Source organism: Ursus arctos, unplaced genomic scaffold, assembly GCF_023065955.2.
Source record: "Ursus arctos isolate Adak ecotype North America unplaced genomic scaffold, UrsArc2.0 scaffold_27, whole genome shotgun sequence".
NCBI classification, from domain to species: Eukaryota; Metazoa; Chordata; class Mammalia; order Carnivora; family Ursidae; genus Ursus; species Ursus arctos.
In genome coordinates, this window is record NW_026622952.1 from 28,001,963 (window position 1) to 28,019,954 (window position 17,992).

Below are 17,992 nucleotides of genomic sequence, written 5' to 3' on the forward strand. Positions count from 1 at the left end.
GCGGTTAAGCGTCTGCCTTCGGCTCAGGGCGTGATCCCGGCGTTCTGGGATCGAGCCCCACATCAGGCTTCTCTGCTATGAGCCTGCATCTTCCTCTCCCACTCCCCCTGCTTGTGTTCCTTCTCTCGCTGGCTGTCTCTATCCTGTCGAATAAATAAATAAAATCTTAAAAAAAAAAAAGAAGTACACTGTCTTGATACTACACATTTATAGTAAGATTTAAAAATACATAGTATAAGTCTTTCAATATTCTTTTTCTTTTCCAAAGATTTGGCTATTATATACCCTTGCATTTCAGTAAAAAAATTTTATGATCAGCTTATCAATTAAAAAAAATAAAATTGTGCTGGGATTTTGGTTGGAATTATATTGGATGTACAGATCGGTTTTGGGAGACTTGAGATCCAGGCTATAACCAATCTTCTATTCCGTGAACACTGCCATGTCCCCCCATTCATTTAGGTCTTCTATAATTCCTTACTTTAATGTTTTGTAGTTTTCAGGAAGCAAATTTTGCATATATATTGTTAGATTTATCTGTAATTATTTCGTGTTTTTTGAACTATTGTAAATTGTGGAGGTTTTTTTTTTTTTTTTTTGTAGTTTTCAGTTGTCCATTGCTGCACATAGGTAAATACAATTGACTTATATTCTGTTTCCTGCAAACTTACTAAACCCACTAATAATTCTAGTAGTTCTTTGGTGCACTTTGAGATTTTCTACATAGTAAATGACACCATCATCTGTGAATGAAGACAGTTTATTTCTTTGTTTCTGTTCTGTATAAATGTTTTTTATTTTGCTGGATTTATTACACTGTATAAACCTCCAGACATAAGATTGTTGCTTAAAATTTTTGATAGATATTGTGAACAGGTTAGTAAATCCTTATTTATTTACTAGTTTGCTGAGTTTTTAATCATAAGTGGATGTTGATGTTGTCATTTGTTAGTGCTGTATGTGTGGAGATGATCAAACATTTTCTCTTTTTCTCAGTCTGTTGATAGGCTGAAATATATTGATTAATTTTTGAATGTTGTAACAATCTTGCATTCCTAGAAAATACCCCATTTGATTTTAATATATTATCCTCTGGATACATTGATGGGTTAAATTTGCTAAAATTTTATAAGTGACACTTGCATTCATGAGAGATAGTATTCTTTTTTAAAATTTTTTTATTTTTTAAAGATGCTATTTATTTATTTGACAGAGATAGAGACAGCCAGCGAGAGAGGGAACACAAGCAGGGGGAGTGGGAGAGGAAGAAGCAGGCTCCCATCGGAGGAGCCTGATGCGGGGCTCAATCCCAGAACGCTGGGATCACGCCCTGAGCTGAAGGCAGACGCTTAACGACTGAGCCACCCAGGGGCCCCCCCCTTTTTTTAATAATAATTTTTTATTATATTATGTTAGTCACCATACAGTACATCCCTAGTTTTTGATGTAAAGTTCCATGATTCATTACTTGTGTATAAAATCCACTGCACCATGCAATATGTGCCCTCCTTACTACCCATCACCAGACTATTCTATTTTAAATTTTATTTTCTTGAAAAGACTTTGCCCTGTTTTGGATTAATATACAATTGGCCTCAAAACACACACACACACACACACACACACACACACACACACACACAAAATTAGTTGGTAAGTCTTCTCTCATTTTCTAATACACGGAAGATTTTTGCAAAATTGGTATTACTTATTCTTAAAAGCTTGAAAGTATACATTTAACAACAACACTATCTGGTCTTGAATTTTCTTTGTTGAAATGCTTTAAATTGCACATTAGATTTAATAAATACAGGGCTGCTCATGTTACCTCTAACTTCTTAAGTAAGCCTTGGTAGTTTGGGTTTTTCAAGAAATTTGTCTATTTTAAATAAGTTACAGGTTTCCCCCACTATCCAAAAATAGAGTGATTCCTATGAAACCTACACTACTTTCCTTTTATGAAAGATCTACGTTAGTACAGGAGTGGCTTTTTTGTAAAAGTGAAAATCCTCTTCATGTTTCTTTTGGTTAGTGAAACAGGTACTAATGTATAGTAGACTTTAAACTAAAAATGGTTTAAAGAGACAAAGAAAGTCATTATATAATGATAAATAGGTCAGTCCATCAAAAAGATATAAAAATTATAAATATTTAAGTACTCAACATCAGAACACCAAAATATACATAGCAAGAACAGAACTAAAAGGAGAAATAAACAGCAAGACAGTAAGTTTGGGGCTTTAATATACCACTTTTAACAATGGATAGATCATCCACCCAGAGAATCAATATAGAAATACTGGATTTAAACAATGCTATAGACCACATGGACCTAACAAACATACACAGAACATTCTATCTGACAACAGCAGAATACACATTCTTTCAGGTGCACACGGAACATTTACTGGCATACCATATGTGAGGCCATAAAACAAGTAAGTAAGTTCAAGAAGACTGAAAAGATACCAAGTATCTTCTCTGACCACAATGGTATAAAATTCAAAATTAGTAATAGGAGGAAAACTGATGAATACAGAAAAAATTAAACAATACTCTCCTTAACAGTCAGTAATTAAAGAAGAAATTAAAGGGGAGATTAAAAAATATCTTGAGAGAAACAAAATGGTGACACAACACAAGGAAACTTATGAGATGTGGCAAAAGCAGTTCTAAGGAGGAAGTTCATAGCAATAAACATCCATATTAAGAAACAAGAAAGAACTCAAATAAACAATCTAACTTCACGCCTCAAGAACCTAAAAAAAGAAGAACAAACTAAACCCAAAGTTAGCAGAAGGAAGGACATAATAAAGATTAGGGCAAAAATAAATGAAACCGAGAACGGGAAAACAATAGAAAGGATTAACCAAACTGAGAGTTGCTTCTTTGAAAAGATAAAATTGACAAAGCTTTAGCTAGACTAAACAAGGGAAAAAGAGAGAGGACCCATCAACAAAATTATCAACGAGAGGAGACATTACAATTGGAAACACAGAAATAAAGAGGATCATAAGAGGCTACTGTGACAACTATACTCTAAAAAATTGGACGACATAGGGGATGCCAGGGTGGCTCAGTCGGTTAAGCGTCTGCCTTCAGCTCAGGTCATGATCCCAGGGTTCTGGGATCGAACCCCGCGTCAGGCTCCCTGCTCAGTGGAGAGCCTGCTTCTCCCTCTGCCTCTGCTACTCCCCCTGCTTGTGTGCTTGCTTGTGCTCTCTCTCCCCCTCTCTGTCAAATAAATAAATAAAATATTTAAAAAATAATAAAAAATAAATTGGACAACTTAGAAGAAATGGATAAATTCTTAGAAACATACAACCTACCAAGACTGAATCAGGAAGAAATAGAATATCTTAACAAACCAATTACAAGTAAGGACATTGAATCAGTAAACAAATGAAGAAAACCCATAACCAGATGGCTTCACTGGTAGATTTTACCAAATATTTAAAGAAGAATTAATGACAATCCTCCTAAACTCTTCCAAAAAATCAAAGAGGAGGGAAGACTCCCAAACTCATTTGACAAGGTCAGCATTACCCTGATATTAAAGCCAGAAAATAATATTACAATAAAAGTAGACTACAGGCCAATATTCCTGATGAATATAGATGCAAAAATTTTCAATAAAATACTAGCAAATTGAATTCAGCAGTACATTAAAAGGATCACTCACCATGGTTCATGCAAATTAATAGATGTGACATATCAAATTAGTCGAATGAAAGATAAAAATCATATGCTCATCTCAGTAGATGCAGAAAGAGCATTTGTCAAAATTATATCCATTTATGACAAAACAACAACAACCACCACCAACTCTTAACAAATTAGGTATAGACAGAAAGTATCTCAACATAATAAAGGCCATATGTGACAAACCCACAGCCAGCATCATCCTCAGTGATGAAAGATTGCAAGCTTTCCCCTACGATCAGGAACAAGACAAGGATGCCCACTCTCTCCACTCATGTTCAACGCAGTACCAGAAGCCCTAGCCAGAGCAATCAGGTAAGAAAAATATAAAAGGCAGTCAGAATTGAAAAGGAACAAGTAAAATTATTTCTTTTTGCAGATGACATGATTTTATATACAGAAAATCCAGAGGACTCCACCAAAAAACTGTCAGATCTAGTCAGCAAATTCAGGAAAGTTGTACAAAATCAACATAAAAAAATTAGTAGCACTTCCACGCACCAACAAAAAATCATCTGAAAAAGAAAATGACTCTGTTTACAACAGAATCAAAACCAAAAAAACAATAAAATACTTTTGGCAGAAAAATAGACACATAGGCCAATGGAAGAGAAAAGAGTCCAGAAATAAACCCCGGCATATACAGTTAACCAGTATAGGAGAAGGAAGCCAAGAACATTCAATGGGGGAAATGACAGTGTCTTCAACAAACGGTGATGGGAAAACTGGACAGCCCCATGAAGAACAATGAAGTTGGACTCCTATCTTACAGCACTCAAAAATTAGCTCAGACTGGATTAGACTTACTATAAGACCAGGTACTGTAACATTTCTAAAAGAAAACATAGGGGAAAAGCTCCTTGACATTTGTCTTGGCACTTTTTTGGATATGACACCAAAAGCACAAGCAGCAAAAGCAAAAATCAACAAACAGGACCACGTTAAACTACAAAGCTCTGCACAGCAAAAGAAATAATCAACAAAATGAATAGGCAACCTATGGAATGGGAGAAAATATTTGCAAACCATATATCAGTTGAGGGGTTAATATGTATACACATATAAATATATAAAGAGCTCACTGAACTCAGTAACAACAACGATAAAAATAAACAATCAAATTGAAAAAATGAGCAGAGGAAGTGAACAGACATTTTTCCAAAGAAGACATATAAATGGCCAGCAACTACATGAAAAGTTCTCAGCACCCCTAATCATCAGGAAATGCAAATCAAAAGCACAATGACAGATTATCTATGACACCTGTGACAATGGCGGTCATCAAGAAGATAAGAGATAGGGGCGCCTGGGTGGCTCAGTCATTAAGCATCTGCCTTCGGCTCAGGGCGTGATCCCGGCGTTCTGGGATAGAGCCCCACATCCGGCTCCTATGCTGGGAGCCTGCTTCTTCCTCTCCCACTCCCCCTGCTTGTGTTCCCTCTCTCGCTGGCTGTCTCTGTCAAATAAATAAATAAAATCTTAAAAAAAAAAAAAGAAGATAAGAGATAACAAGTGTTGGGAAGATGTGGGGAAAAGGGAACCCCTGTGCAATGCTGGCAGGATGCAAAATTGTTTATCCACTATGGAAACAGTGGAGGTTCCTCAAAACAATTAAAAACAGAAATACCATATGACCTAGCAGTCCCACTTCTGGGTATCTGTCCAAAGGAAACGAAAACAGGAGTTTGAAGAGATATCTGCACTCTCATGTTTATTGCAGCATTATTCACAATAGCCAAGATACAGAAGCAATCTAAGTGTCCATTAATGGTAAACAGATAAAGAAAAAAGCGGTATATATATATATATACAATGAAATATTATTCCATCATGAGAAAAGATGAAATCCTGCCATTTGCAACAACATGGATGGATTTTGAAGGCATTGTGCTAAGTGAGAAGTCAGACAAAGGCAAATATTATATGATGTCACTTATATGTGCAATCTAAAAAAGCTGAACTCATTAAAACAGAGACTAGAATGGTGGTTACCAGGGGCTAGAGGCTGGGGGAATTGGGGAGATATTATTAAGGGTACAAACTTACAGCTAACCAGGATGTTCTGGAGATCTGATGCACGGCATAGTGAGTATAGTCAATAATACTGTATTATGAACTTCAAAGTTACTAAGAGACTAGATCTTAACTGTTCTCACCACAAGAAAGAAATGACAATTGTGTGACCTGATGGAGGTGTTAACTAACACCATAGTGGTAATATATCGCAACATATAAATACATCAAATCAACTCACTGTACATCTTCAATCTAGGCAAGTTATATGTCAATTCTTAAAAATAAATTAAATAATAACACATTAACAACAAACATGAACACGATCAAAAGTAACCAAAATGGGAGACATAAAAGTATATAAAATTTCCCCCCAAAAAGCTGGTATCACATATGAAAGTTTATAAATGAAAATATAATTTAGATAAATGTATCATTAAGCCATTGATCGGTAGGTAAATTAGCCTTAGAAGACTTGTTTTAGGTCAACTGATTCTTGGCCAAAGGCATGTTTTTAGATTTTCAATACAGCCATTTTATACAGAGGGGCAGGGTGAGAGGTTAGGAAGTCTCTGGAAGTTGTACCCATATAATCTTTTGACAATAAATGGTTATTGAAGAAATAGTGTGCTCTTTGTCTTTGATATTTTAACTCTCCTGATCTCACATGTGGGACAGTTACACAAAGGATTAATAGCTGAGAAAATGTTAGTCTTCAGTGTGACCTAAGCCTATTTGCCTTCCAGATACTATTAAGAACATTGTACAGATATGACACTAGTCTCTTTTTTCAGGAATAACTTAAAAATGCAACTTCTTTTTTTTAAAACAGTCCTTAGGCAATTTTCTTATCCTTATTGTGGAAAAGAGTGTATTGTGGAAGAGTTCTCTTGCAAGTCAGAGTACTTTTGGTAATAAAGATTGTACACTCACATGATCTGGTGTCTTGGCCTCCTTCAAAAGACGACTGGCCAAAGGTACTGGCCTCTGGGGAATTTGAGATCCCGTAGGAAAAGTAAAGGGTTAACCATCTGGCTTCCTGTAATTAGGTTAATTTGTCACCAAATTTAGAGATTCCAGGGTTTGGAAATATTCCAACGGAAGCTGTTTTATTTTCTTACTTGTTAAGCTTCACTGACCAAAAGGAACCTCAGTCCCCCAGAAGTAAATAAAAGGCCCTGTGTTCCACTATCCCTGATCACTCACCTCTCTACTGGGCATTCCATCATGAGACTCCATTCCCTTCTTTCTGTTCTCTTCCTCTTTGTGACTATGATACCAAAAGGTAAGATGGTGAATAACTGTAGGTTCCTTAGGAGAAGCTGAATAACTGTGGGTTTTTTAGGAGGTCTACTGGGATGCTCAATGATACTGTAGCCATTTTAACTCAGACCTTAATGCTCAGCCTTAGGGGATCAGAAGTCTATCATGATCCTCTCCCTTAGAACTGATGAGGCCCAAACTGTAAAACCAGATTTCCGTCAACAGAAAATGAGATCCAGGAGCTCCATACTTAAAAAGTGGGGCTCAACTAAAGAGAGAGTGGAGAAGCTATGACATATGACTTAAGGCTTAGCAAACAAATCAAGTAGCCTTTACCAGGCCCCTCTCCAAAAAGGAGAGTGCACATGGCAGCTCTTCGTTCAAACTTGGCTAGTGAACGGAAGTGAGGTAGAGTCTGTCGGTGAGGAATATTTGTGAAGGGTAGAAGTTAGGTCCTTAAGACAGAGCTCCACAAGAAGGGATTGCATTAAGTTATAAAAAAAAGACAATAGGGAGCAGGGGAATTTGGAAAAAGTATAAGCAGAGGAATAAAGTATTTGGTGGCAAAATTTCAAGCATAGGACAAAATACGGATAAAGCATTTTAAGAATATGAATTATATCTTTAGGACCCATGATTCAGAAGTTTGAATATGAAAATGTAGAATCAAAGGAAAAGGGGAATGTGGTCCTCTTCAGGCTGGTTCAACCAGATCGTCATAAGAACTAATAATTCCTCTCCCCACCGTTAATGGAGGGATGTTCGCATCTCTCAAAATAATGTCTGTGGTCACTGAACACAGATGAGGCCTGGATAACTCACTTGCTTTGTTGGTTCATCTCTAAGATTCTTTTAAGTATAATCAACAGTACTTGTTTGATCTTTGCCTACTCTGTGGCTATCTTGGGATCTACCTGGTATATAGTCGTCTCCAACTGAAGGAGTTTACAACGTAATTCTCATTTGGTTCTCAGATCTGTCACAAGAAGACACAGCTGCAGCCAGACACACTTGTAGTGACATGCAATGTAAAATCATACAATGATCATGCCTTAAAATTAGAAGGCAATTTAATGGTGAATTCTTTAATTTTACAGATAGGAGAATCCATGTCTACATGAAGAATATGACTTTACTGATGTCACACAGGTAGTGGCAACACTGCAGCTAGAAACATCTTTAATCTGGGTCAGTGTGGGTCCCATCAATCTACAGGTGTGGATATGCCCGTAAAATGGTAACCCTGATTTCTCTCAGAGTTTTTACCTCAAAATCTCCTAACTAAATATCGAGGAATCTAAGTAGATTCCTATATTTCCTCTTTTGGAAGATACAATGTCTGCGAAACATCTTATTTCACTTGCCTCCAAATTCTTTCCTTCACTGTTTAAGGTAAGCATGTCACATGGGCTAAATGTTCTGCCATTATTACTGGACTATTAATGCTAGTCTTTAAATTCTCCTGATCTGTGTTCCTTAAAATCAGATAAACTGCCATCAACGAAGGCACTTGCCACAAGAGAATTATGCCTGCACAGTGGATGACTGAAAGGTTTTGCTCATGCTTGCCTTCCAGCATCTGAGCTAAATTCAGCTCAACTAAATCGCTGTCTCCTCCCCGAAGTCATAGCCCATGTTACTAGCTGGGTCTTTTTTTTTTAAAGGGTTAACAAGGGATAGATCTCCTTGAAGTAGACTTTGGCCAAAAGCCACCATTCTAGTGGGAAAGGGGACACGGCAATGGTTCAGTAGTAGTGAGGGAAGCACACTGAGAAAAAAGGTGTCTTAGAGCAAAGGCCAGAAATGATTTATGGTAAAATAGGATTCTAGGAAATCTAAGGCTAACATTTAGAGAAGTTAATATGATAATGACAAGACTGGATACTCACAAATACAACAGTGCATCCAAAAGTAAGACAGTATTAGATAGTAGATAGTAGATAGTCTAAAACAGACCGAAGCCAAGGGGTTTTATCAGGAACAGGAGAGAGAGAACGCGTGTGGGGTCAGACAGTACCTTATCGCGTTCCATGGTAACAAATATTTACGAGCACCTCTTATTATTCACACGCTGTGTCTTTCACCAACACCCAGGGTACGGTGGGAAACAAAGGAAAGTGTTTTCCGCTATAGACGACAGACATTAGTCAAATGATTACACAAATTAATATAGAATTATAAATGTTAATAAGCACAATAGAGAAGAACAGAGTACTATGAGTGCCCCTAACATGTGGTCATTGTCTTGTTTGCAATGTCAGAGACATCCTTGAGGCATGTCTTTCGAGCCCCAAATAGAAAGATAAGTGTTAATGAATCGCTTGCGAGAAGCAGTCAACACTGCTGGCAGAGGAAGATGCCAACGCAGTGTCGCTGATGGAGAGGAGAACACAGCATGCCAAGGAACTGCAAGAAGGCCGCCACGCTAGCTGGGTACAAACTGGCACTAGCTCATACTAGCAAAGGTGCCAGGCATTTCATGGAATGACATGAAGGTAGAAGTGGGCACCCAGGCTAAGTCTGTAGGGGGCATTTTAAGAGCCAGGAGGGCAAGGCAATCAGACTTTATACATGGGTAATAGAAATTACTAGTATCTAAATCACACAGGGGTTCTCGATTTCTGCACATACACTAGGCTTATGTATGGGTGCTCGGCAGCCTGCAAGCTTGACAGGTCCCCTTGACATCTTCCCTTTCTTTCACCATTTCAATTGTCCTGTCCTCAGAATCCCTTCCTGGTTCCACTGCAGAAGGAGTGTCAAATTTACAGTAGCTTCCTTCCTTTCTAATCTTGGGAGAATCGTCTTTAGAGGTAAACGCATGGAATTAAGTCTGAGAAACCACCAGCAACTGTGTGAAAATAGAGAAAATGTATAAATAACAATCGTAAGGAATTAGGAAATCAAAATTCCTATCTTTTCCATCTTATAGTTACTGTGATCTAATGGAAAATAAGCCTGATCTGCTCTCTGTGGATTCTCCATGTCATGATCATGCTCAGACTGTGCTCTCTCTCTGTCCAATAAATAAATAAATTCTTAAAAAAATCAAATAAAAAAGGTCACTGTTTTCATGAAGGAAGTTTCTCCAAAGAAAGTACATAATCCAAACAGAAAATGTTGGTTTATCAACCTACAGTCCAATGAATGTTAACTGATCCCTACTTGAGCATATATCTTCATATGTCTCTCAAAAAGATCCAAGATGTCCTAGAAAAGTATATGTATTTTACATATATGAGATATATATATAAATTTGTATATGTGTATATATATACACACACATGAACACTCTGATTGAGAGTAGGGACATAAAGAGGCTAGAATGGCATAATGCTTTTCTTCAAAAGACTTATTTATTTATTTGAGAGAGAGAGAGAGAGAGAGAGAGATGGAGAGGGGGGAGGGGCAGAGGAAGAGGGAATAGAGAGACTCTCAAGTAGACTCCTTGATGAGCGTGGAGCCTGACTCGGGGCTCAAGCGCGTGACCCATGAGATCATGACCTGAGCCTAAATCACTAGTTGGCTGCTCAACTGACTGAACACCCAGGCGCCCCAGAATGGCCTAACTCTTGAATTGATTAATTAGCTCCCCGAGAATTAAGACAATTAGAGCATTCTTCTTATACTGACTCTGGAGAAGAATATTTAAACAGAGCACGTTGGACAGGAGCAAAGACAGCCTGAACTCTATATTACCTACGGAAAAGAAAACTGCCAATCTATTTCTTAGCTGATAAAGTTCCAGGGAGAGCCCACCCCACCCGAACACTGTTCTCCAAGCCCCCACCACAAGAAATAGAACAGCTAGTAACTCAGTGAGTTCTTACGCTGAGAAAATCATGTCCTTTTTGAGGTTAGATGTATGTTCTCTTATATGGTCTTTTATTTTTGTGTGATTCTAAGTTTCCCCCATTTCATCTACGGACGTTTATGTTGTGATACCATAGGAAGTAAGCATCTACGTCTTCTTTTCCCAACAGCAATGATTAAATACATATCCCTTCTCCCACTGCATGTGACATAACCATTATAACACATTAATAGCATACAAATTCTGATATCTATTAGATCATTCTCTTCAATTGCTCTATTTATCTACTATTACGCCAGTGAGTGAAAATAAGTGTCAATATCTGGGAAGAAATGCTCTTCCGTATGAACCAGGTGACTTAATATTACCTTCCGGACTTGAAGTAGTGCCTGGGCATGAACACACGTCCCAGTCATGGTTAGAAGGGAGATTATAACTCTAGGGCTTCCTGGTCAGGTGACACGTCCTTAAATCAAGCCTCCTATTCAGTAGACAGCACGTCACTGGAAGGATGAATTGCTCTGATCCTTTTGACTCAAGCGAGAGGCATCTGGCAAGAAGAGAGTGGTGCTACCCTAGACCACGGACCGTCACAGGAAGTTGAACCTTCCAGTATAATGCGTGACAGGACTACCCTGCTGCTTCTCGCTCCGTCTTTCCCCGTACCAAGAAGTTTTGATTTTAGTTTCATTAGGACACCTGAAAATGTCCCCATATGTTACACTGAGCACCTGGACGAAGTTATCACGGGAGAGACTAAGCCACCAACGGGAACGCTGCACAGCGGAGCACGGGCCTGTGCTCTGTGTAGACGAGGCAGCCGAGCCCACGCCTGGCACAACTGTCTCGTGAGAACCTCGGTTCTCTCCCTGAAGGACAGAGATTTTCTCCTCCAGAACTGGCCCAGCAGAGACAGCGCCACAAGACATGGCCCAGCTCCCCCACGAGGCCATTCTCGTGTTGCCCGGAGACCCCGTGTTAATAGACGGCCAGCCTGCGGCCAGGGTGTGACCCCAGCTGGCTCCGGGCTGGATCCTCTAGCAAGACTAGAACAGTGTCACGCAGGTTCTGAAAATTCAGTTACAGAAGGCTGTGTTGGGTTAGTTGGCTATTATTTTTCTACAGAATGGAGAAACAATTGTAAGACGCTGATTTACATTAAAAAAAAGATTCAGAGGCACAAAGGGGGTCACACTAGGAGTGAAGAGGTACAAGTCAGGCAGCAAAGACACCAGTTACGGTTAGCATTGTTACAGGAAGTAAAGACAACAGGAGATGCAGGTGGGTTAACTGGATGGTTCGGGGACTAATGTCTATTAATGAACATGAACAGAGTGTGTCTTTTATGTAACGTCCACAGGGATCCACAGGGGAAAGAAGGAACCCTAGTTATGCCTGAAAGGCTACAGGAAGGACCCTAAGAATAAAGCAAGCTCCTCCCTTGGGCACACACTCTGTTACGTGCTTCTCAGTGGCCAAACGAATTAGGAAAACAGATACATTTAAGGAAAAACACATTTCAGCTTTTGAGAGAAATTCTTTTCACGTATCTACAGATAAGTGGCATTAGACAACACAGAAAATGTGTTGTCCGCAGAGTCCTCAATGGGGAAATTAGGTAAGGTGGACTCTACAGGATTGGCGAACTGTCTATAAAAGGTGCTAGACTCGTTCCATCGGACAGGGATGCCGTAAGCGTGGACGGGGTGATCAGAGAGGGGACGGAAGGGTGGATACTTCCTTTGAAAGAGTGCTTTTTAGTGAAGGTATTGGCATTTGGGGCAGGACAGTTCACTAGGGGGGAATCCAATAACCTCCTGCTTTACCCACTAAATACCAACGATGCCTCCCCAGTCCCGGTAGCAACAACAAATCAATCCGACATTTCAAAATGCACTGCCCCAGATGAGGACAATTCTCTCAAAGCTTCTCGAAATCAGCCTGCCCACTCCAAGATGTGTATAGTCCTGCACTCCTAGCCCTCCTCCCCACAAAAGTGCACCCCCTCGAGCTGAAGCACCTGATCTTTTCCTCTAGGAAATACCATCTCTTCTATCCCAAGGCCATTTGTAAATTTATTGCTTTGTGTGCATGACTGACAATTTGGTGGTCATTTAATGTGCTGGTGATTTAATGATGTCAAATCTCTCTCTGTGCAGCGAGGACTGGCGTTATTCCCGGGCAGAAGCAGTGTGTTCTCCTGAAAGGCGTGTGCAAGGACGGAGGATGCACAACCACGGATGACACCATTGGTGAATGTAACGAGGAGAAAAAGTGTTGTAGAAAGTGGTGGGTCCTTTTTCCCTATGCAACGCCGGTTCCCAAAGCAAAATCTCCTTAGTGGGAACAAACTAGAAGCCCTTCGAACTCCAGAACACACGGATAAGTTTTGCAGTGCTGTATTTAACCCGCCTTGTTTGTCTCCCTTGACTGGAAATAAATGTCCTAAATCCACACGCACTCATCCCTGGGGAATTTCTTCTCGATGCACATACAAGCCTCTTAGGAACTCCAAGACAAAACTACATAATAGAGGACTCGCATACCCTCAAGGTATTTCTAGAACATTTCTTAAAAATGATAAAGATAGAAGCTTGAAATAGGTAAAAAAGTAAGGATATGAACGAGCAGTAGGTCGTGTTTGATCATCTCAAGTGGATTATCAACCCTCCACACCACCTGATTCTGGACAAATACCATCTCATGACTAGCAGAGACTTCCGGAAGTGACGGGGATGAAGGTCTCCTGACCACGTGGTCTTGCGGATACTGCCCCTGGGAACTAGGCGCATTGCACCAGTCATGCTAACACTGGCCTGAGGCTGGCCTCCTGTCCCCGTCACACAGCCCCGGGGGCGCGGAACAGGACAGCCTGTCTGCCTGTAGGCTGTCTGCTCTGGGCAGCTGGATTGCTGAAGAGCTGAGAACCCAGCATTCACCATCGGATAACTGCACCTGCTGGCTGAAATAATTCCCACCATACTCGTCATAATTCTGGATAATTTCTACTTAATGGCTAAGCAAATTTAAGGGCAAGAGTCCAGGAATGCTACATGACGTGAGTTTCACAAAGATGGAAACAATTAACCCACAAACAAAATTCTCTTGTCTTTCTCATGACATATTAGATCAAAATAAGTAACAACATCAGGGGGAGGGAGCGACATGACAAAGGAAGCTAGAATTTTATTTTGTTAACGGTGTGGTGCATGGTTACCATCGCTGAGAACTTATTTCTCCCAGAGCTCAGCTCTTCTCTGTTCTTCCTGACCTTGAGAGCCCATAAAGATTTCAAAGGTTTCCTTTAGGTTCTGTCTTATTACTTAGAATGCTGCTAGACACATACGCACCGATGCCCAGAGTAGCTCTTGGTTTCAAACCCGGAAGCACATACAAAATGCAACTTGAAATCATTAGCCATAGAAAAATGCAATAAGCCGTAATTGAAGCCAGTAGATTTTGTCAACAGAGTATTGACTGGAACATTAAGGAAAGTTCAGAGTGTCTCCTCTCTTTCAATCCAGAAGGACTGACATGAACAGTCTAGGTTAGACCTGGCTGGGGCATCATTGGAAATGTCTGACTGCCCGAGTGAGCAGTGACATCACATTACAATTGGATCGCACTTACAGGCCTACACAAGCAGAGTGGGATGCAATCTCCACTAGTTATTTCAGAGGTAAGATAGTAAACATTTTATTATAATTCAAATATGTTTTCTGGAAGAGGTAATAATAATGAACAGCTATCCTTCGCTGATATGCTCACATATTTTAAGCTTGTAGTTAGCTACTGCATTATTTCAGAAGTGTTGGAAATGGTATTAAAGAATATCAGTAGGGGCGCCTGGGTGGCGCAGCAGTTAAGCGTCTGCCTTCGGCTCAGGCGTGATCCCGGCGATCTGGGATCGAGCCCCACATCAGGCTCTTCTGCTGTGAGCCTGCTTCTTCCTCTCCCACTCCCCCTGCTTGTGTTCCCTCTCTCGCTGGCTGTCTCTCTCTCTGTCAAATAAATAAAATCTTTAAAAAAAAAAAAAGAATATCAGTAAAATATTCAAGAATATCAGTGAACTGAAATCAGGAGGCCTCGACTCTAGACTCTAGGGCACCAACGTCCAATAGAACTTTCGATGATGATGGGAACTCTATTTCTGCATTGTCCACTGGCCACATGTGGTTACGGAGCATTTGAAATGTGGCCAGTGACGGAGAGACTGACTTTTTATTTTATTTGAATTAATCTTAACATAAATAGCCACATGTAGCTAGTGGCTCACAGCAAGCTCGTGTCACACAGCAAGCTTTCGGGCACTGAGCTGGTGCAGTGACAGTGATGAAGGACCTGGGCACTGGACCAGAATGAAGTCTGCTTACACTCAAATCTCAACTCCATTCCCACTAGTGGTGTGAATGGGGTAGGTTATGTGACCCTTTTGTGCCTCAGTATCCAATTCTGGGAAAAAAACCAAGGACAGCCATAGCATTTACTTTATTAATTGTTATGAGGAGCACATGAATATGCATGTTAAAAGCCCTGAGACAAGTTTTTGCATTTATCCTGAGGCCAATGCTCTCTTATTCTGGGTTCTCTGGGGGTGGTGAGAAAAAGAGAAGGGGAGGGGCATTTGAGGCCCTGGACAAGCAGCTCTAGTTCCTAGTTTGATCCTAGAAATCACCTTCCAGTCTCTGAAACCATTACATTAGTTTTCTTATGAGTTCAAAGAGCTCTGTCTGGAAGGTACTGAGACTCAAAACGTGGGACATGGTTTTTCCTTTTTTTTTTTTTTAAAGATTTTATTTATTTATTTGACAGAGAGACAGCCAGCGAGAGAGGGAACACAAGCAGGGGGAGTGGGAGTGGAAGAAGCAGCCTCCCAGTGGAGAAGCCTGATGTGGGGCTCGATCCCAGGACCCCGGGACCATGCCCTGAGCTGAAGGCAGATGCTTAATGACTGCACCACCCAGGTGCCCCATGGTTTTCCACAAGTAAAGTTACACTGGATAAATATGTTCCCACACACTGAGGAAAAGTTTTAGAATTAAAAGAATCACAAGCCAAAATTCATCAGCTCCCTTGTGAATCATCTGGAGACAATTTATCCCTAAGCTGCCTATATGATTGATGCCCGTCGGAACTTTGAGGGCCTTCCTTGAAACAAGAGGGAATGCACAAAAGAAAGGATCCTGTGTTGGCTGAAAGGACACTATCTCGAAGGCAGACTCCATCCCATGTGGGAGCAAACTGGAAAATCTCTGGCTGAAATGAGCTCCTCTTCTCAGCCTGCTATTTTCCACAGAGAATATATATTATAGATTGGAAATTCAGTTGGGTTGACATGATTCCTGTTCTAAAATCTGAGTAGCCTTGGGGGATAAGAGGACCTCTAAATCTTCCCTCTGTCACTGTGAATCAGTTTTATGATACTGTTTTCTTCCCAGCCTGACCTGCGATCAAGCCACTCAGAAGATAGAAATTTGGGGGGAACCAAAGAAGAGACTCAAAAATAATTTGGATGGGGGATGTCTTTTAGGGGAGTGAAGGCTCGTGTGTATGTCAGTGCTGGTGCTTGGGGAAGTGAGACTGGGCATCTGAGAAAGGGGAAGAAAGGTGAGTTTGGAAAGGCTTAGTCACACTTGCAGCCAATGAGAAAAAGATGCTTTGGTCAAGCCAACTAAAGGCTGAGAGTGAAGTAGAACTTTGGGGAAATACTAGAATAATTGGCAATAATAATGCAATGAGTTGCCTTTTCTTACCACTCCTTATTTTTCACCTGATAAAATCCCATACACCCCTTCAGGGATGGTGCAATTTTCAGACCGCTGCTTAGCCTTTCCCTGATGCACTCCAAATCCTTCTCTAAAGCCAAATCACTCTCTCCTTTATGTTTCTAGACACACTGCACATACTTCCATTCAGGTACTTACCAGCTTCAATTTGGTTCAGAAGTTTCTCAATTTATGGAGTTCTTAATGTCTCATTATTATTTTCACAGCACCCTGGACCAAAAGCATGCCTCATGGTTTTGCTATGAAGTAATTAGGTCCTAATTACTTAAGAAGTATCCACGTTCTGACAACATAGTAACCATTTGGAAAAATAATGCACACAAATTGAAAGAAAAAGTAATATTCAAATAAAACTTTTAAATAAGCAACCTGGGATGCCTGGGTGGCTCAGTCAGTTAAATGGCTGACTCTTGGTTTCTCCTCAGGTCCTGATCTCAGGGTTTTGAGATCAAGTCCCTTGTCAGGCTCTGAGCTCAGCACTCAGAGTCTACTTGGAGTTTCTTTCTCTCCCTCTGCCCCTCCCCCCTGCATGTGTGTGAACACTTGCTTGCTCTATCTCAAATTAAAAAAAAATTAATTAAAAAAAAAAAGCAACCTACTGACTAAATGTATGTGTGTGCCTACGGGGCACTGAACAGCTTCTCAAATCTTGGACACGGATGAGACTCTACCGCCCCATTTCCTGCCCCCCGTTGGTTTCCTGTGTGGCTCTTAATTTTTATCACAGCACACGGTGAAAACCCACTTCAACAAGGTCTCATGTCAGTGAAAGAAACGTCCGCAGGGTCTGAAGTTGACACTGCAAAGTACTTTGAGCTGGTCATTCTTGCAGGGTCCAACAAACACTCAGCTTCTGACTTTCCCTTGAATTTTTAAAATATTTCACGGTAACCTTGGAACTGGCTGCAGAGCGCAGGGACACCTCGTCACAGGGTGTGTGAGGCATTGCCTCAGGTGCTTTTTACACGTCTGCCCTTTGTCCCAGACGATGAGCACCCTGAGGACAGGGACTGTGTCGTATCTGCAGCTCGTACATGCAGCTCGCCACACGGTGAGTTCTTAAAAATTGTTGAATCAAGGGGTGATATGAGGTGAGCGGACACTGGCCATAATTTTCGGTTTTACTGCTACAATAGAGGACCCGTGAGAACTTATCTACTGCATTTCACTAACGACCCAGAGCAGGCTGTCACTGACTGACAACAAGAAGGCTGAAAACTGACACATTAGGAACGTGGCTCAAGCCAGCAGAGGGAGTTTCTCAGTGCTGGTCAGAGAGGCGACAAGGAGCACTGGAGACAGGATCTTACAGTTACTTCCTACCCGGCTTGGCCTGGACAACAACAGTACTTTCTCCGACCCTGTAAATGTTGTGCACTCAGGGGCAGAAGAGATTTCACCAGCAACTCCAAAC

The 17,992-nt window shown here is 40.6% G+C and overlaps 1 protein-coding gene across 1 annotated transcript; it reads left to right on the plus strand.

Moving 5' to 3' along the window:
* Positions 1-6,942: 6,942 nt before the first annotated feature.
* Positions 6,943-13,133, plus strand: LOC113262051 (beta-defensin 130B-like). Its single transcript, XM_026508291.2, has 2 exons — positions 6,943-7,000; positions 12,952-13,133. The coding sequence occupies exons 1-2, from the start codon at positions 6,943-6,945 to the stop codon at positions 13,131-13,133; spliced, it is 240 nt and encodes a 79-aa protein (XP_026364076.1).
* Positions 13,134-17,992: the final 4,859 nt, after the last annotated feature.

What these genes read in the sequence shown, in the direction of transcription:
- LOC113262051 (XM_026508291.2), top strand. Translation starts at nt 6,943, where the DNA reads ATGAGACTCCATTCCCTTCTTTCTGTTCTCTTCCTCTTTGTGACTATG. An exon ending in TGTGACTATGATACCAAAAG is followed by an intron (nt 7,001 to 12,951) that starts GTAAGATGGTGA and finishes CTCTCTGTGCAG; the next exon opens with CGAGGACTGGCGTTATTCCC.